Raw genomic sequence first — 2,518 nt, 5'->3', positions numbered from 1 at the left:
CTTGGGCTAGCAGGATCGCATGGGGAGGGGCAGGGGTGCTCTTGTTCTCTATGGGCCACCAAGCCCCACTTCGTTGCTCTTCTGAGCTTAAACCAGAGGCTGAAAGAGGTCAGATGCTGCCAAGGTTGTGGGGGGGGGGGAAGGAGGGGAGAGAGCAGTGTCCTGGATTTCCCATGGTTCCATATGGTCATCCTAACATATAAGTGACCCTCAGACTGGGGGACTAGCTACATAAATAAGTGACCGGACACCTTCACTGAAGTCTTCCACATTAATTGAAAAATGATCAGTAGATGATAATACAGGGCAAGTGTTTCTCAATTTTAAGGTCTTTGGGGCAGAACTTTTGTTTATTATACAAACTGCTGAGCAGCCAGTACAATGGCACCTAAATAATATCAATACGAAATGTCTATGTTACTCTCAGCATATTCTGCTGTTAAAGAAAATAGGGTACTTTAATAAATCTGGGAACTAAATTTTAATAGCAAGAAGGTAGTAAGTATATTAAGTGGTATTTTACAAGTTTGCATTGTTAACTTGTTATCCTCAAAGGGGAATATTTATACTGGTAAGAACATATGCCAGTATAAAGTCTTGTATAAAATAGGAATTCATGGAGTATGGCATTACCATTGACTGGGAGTCAGCAAACAGTCCTTCTTCATCAAGATGAAGGGAAGGTTGATTCCAGGAAGCTAATCTGAGGGAGCTTTGATGGCGTGGCACATCCTGTTTGGTATTAACTGGTTGTATATCATCTGTCTTGCTGTTCTTTTCAGACTTTCCATATTAGAAAAATAAAACATTGTTTCTTAAAAGATAGTTTCCATTTGCACCATTTACAATTCTAACTAAACAATGTTGTTTTAATGTATTCCCATAGCAAATTAGCATGTATTATAATAGAACAATATTGCTTTTCACTTAATTAGATCTCTAAGTGTTTCATATGAGTTTTATGTGATTAACATTTCAGCAAATAAAGGACGTTTATTCCAATCAGAAAGGTACTAAAATCTGAATATCAGCACCCTTTCTGGCACAGAAGCATTAGTCATTGCTAGGGACCTACCAAATTTGCATGTTCATGATTTTCACAAAAACATGAATTTAGTAGGTCCTCTATGAAAAAGCTGGAAAATGGCTATTGGGGGAGAGTGCTGAAAACAGAAGGGAAGCCATGGCCTCCTTCCCCTGGGCCCTCTCTGCCAACCAAAGCCAAGGGGCCCTCTTTGCCAATCAGCACTGAGAGGCAGGGGCACAGCAAAATGAGCATGGAATGAGAACTGTAAACTGCAATCAACCAGTGAAAATTAGTAAGTCCCCCCCTTATATAGGTAAATTGCTATCAAGAGATAATCCTTTTTGCATAATCACATTGTTTAATAAATTTTTTTTTAAACTAACCTTTGTCTCAATCCACAAAACATCTTCCTTGCTCTCCTGGAATGGTCCCATACTTGCTTGCAGCCATTCAGATTCATCTAGCAATCTTCTGTTGCTTGACTGACACTGCTGACTCCACGGCTTACTTCCATTTCCTTTTTCCAGTAGTGCAATTGTCATTCTGATAAGATATGTTTCAATATTTGGAGAAACCAGTGTTCTAATCTCTTGTATTTTGGTTACATCTTGGGGTAAAAAAAAAATTAAATTAATAATGTGAATTTTTATTTTTTCTTAACATTCCCCCAAAATTTCTACACCGTTTCAAAATTAAAGAGCATTATTTGGAGGTTTGGTGTAGGAAAGCTAGACATCAACAGTTCCTGGGATAGCCTGTCACTAAATGTAACATATTTTAAAGCAAGGAAGGAGACAAATAATACAATACAAAACACTATGTAGCTTGAATCTTCAGATAGAAAAATATTAACCAATGGATAAATGTTGACCTTCATTTTGCACTCATGCAATCCCCTATACTCAGACTTAACCCAAAGCCATTATCATATCTCCCCTAGCCTCCCTCTGCTGTTATTCCCTTCTCTCTTTACTGCAGCAGCTGAGCTTTTCCACTGTTTTTCAATTATTTAAAAATAGTGAACTGATAGTGTCCTTGAATCACTTACATACAGCAAAGGAACACTGTAAGAGTTTAATCTCCTGTACACTGTGGCAGGAGATTCTGAGCAAACAAGTCCTTTCTAATACCTAGGTCATAAATCCAACCGCCCTCCATCTACACTGTGCTTCTACTGCCATAATGGCCATAGCAGATGTGTTCATGTTGTGGCCCTGTCAGGATCTAACAAATCTGCCAATTCTGCTAAATACCTGTTATTAACAATCTCAGACAGGAGATGAAAAGCTGCAGCTATTTGCAGCACGCATTTGCAGTTCAGCTGAAATGGGGAGCTCAGGGGGCTGTCAGTTTGGTTAAAGTAAAAGAAATTAGGCTCAAAGCCCTATTATCCAATGACTGCTGCTAACCAGCATGTAGACTAATAGGTCATAGTGCAATGAGTGGAGGAGTCCAGAGAGTTCAGAGAACCTAGAAACCTAAAATCATGAG

At 39.0% G+C, this 2,518-nt stretch overlaps 1 protein-coding gene across 5 annotated transcripts in view; it reads right to left on the bottom strand.

Annotated features, from left to right (window-relative positions):
* The window catches only part of WRN (Werner syndrome RecQ like helicase), a 162,362-nt gene that overhangs the window by 9,335 nt on the left and 150,509 nt on the right, over nt 1–2,518 (bottom strand). For 4 of the 5 annotated variants that reach the window (XM_019556383.1, XM_019556384.1, XM_019556385.1 and 1 more), the window contains 2 exons: nt 1,411–1,634; nt 634–783 (listed from right to left, as the gene is read on the bottom strand). In XM_019556383.1, the coding sequence (XP_019411928.1) occupies nt 634–783; nt 1,411–1,634 (374 nt within the window). The remainder of the gene's footprint in view (nt 1–633; nt 784–1,410; nt 1,635–2,518) is intronic. The other variant, XM_019556386.1, reaches the window with a different exon arrangement.

Source organism: Crocodylus porosus, unplaced genomic scaffold (assembly GCF_001723895.1).
Source record: "Crocodylus porosus isolate Cpor-Errol unplaced genomic scaffold, CroPor_comp1, whole genome shotgun sequence".
NCBI lineage: Eukaryota > Metazoa > Chordata > Crocodylia > Crocodylidae > Crocodylus > Crocodylus porosus.
The sequence above is the reverse complement of the archived record's forward strand: the minus strand, read 5'-3'. Positions and strand labels throughout refer to the sequence as shown.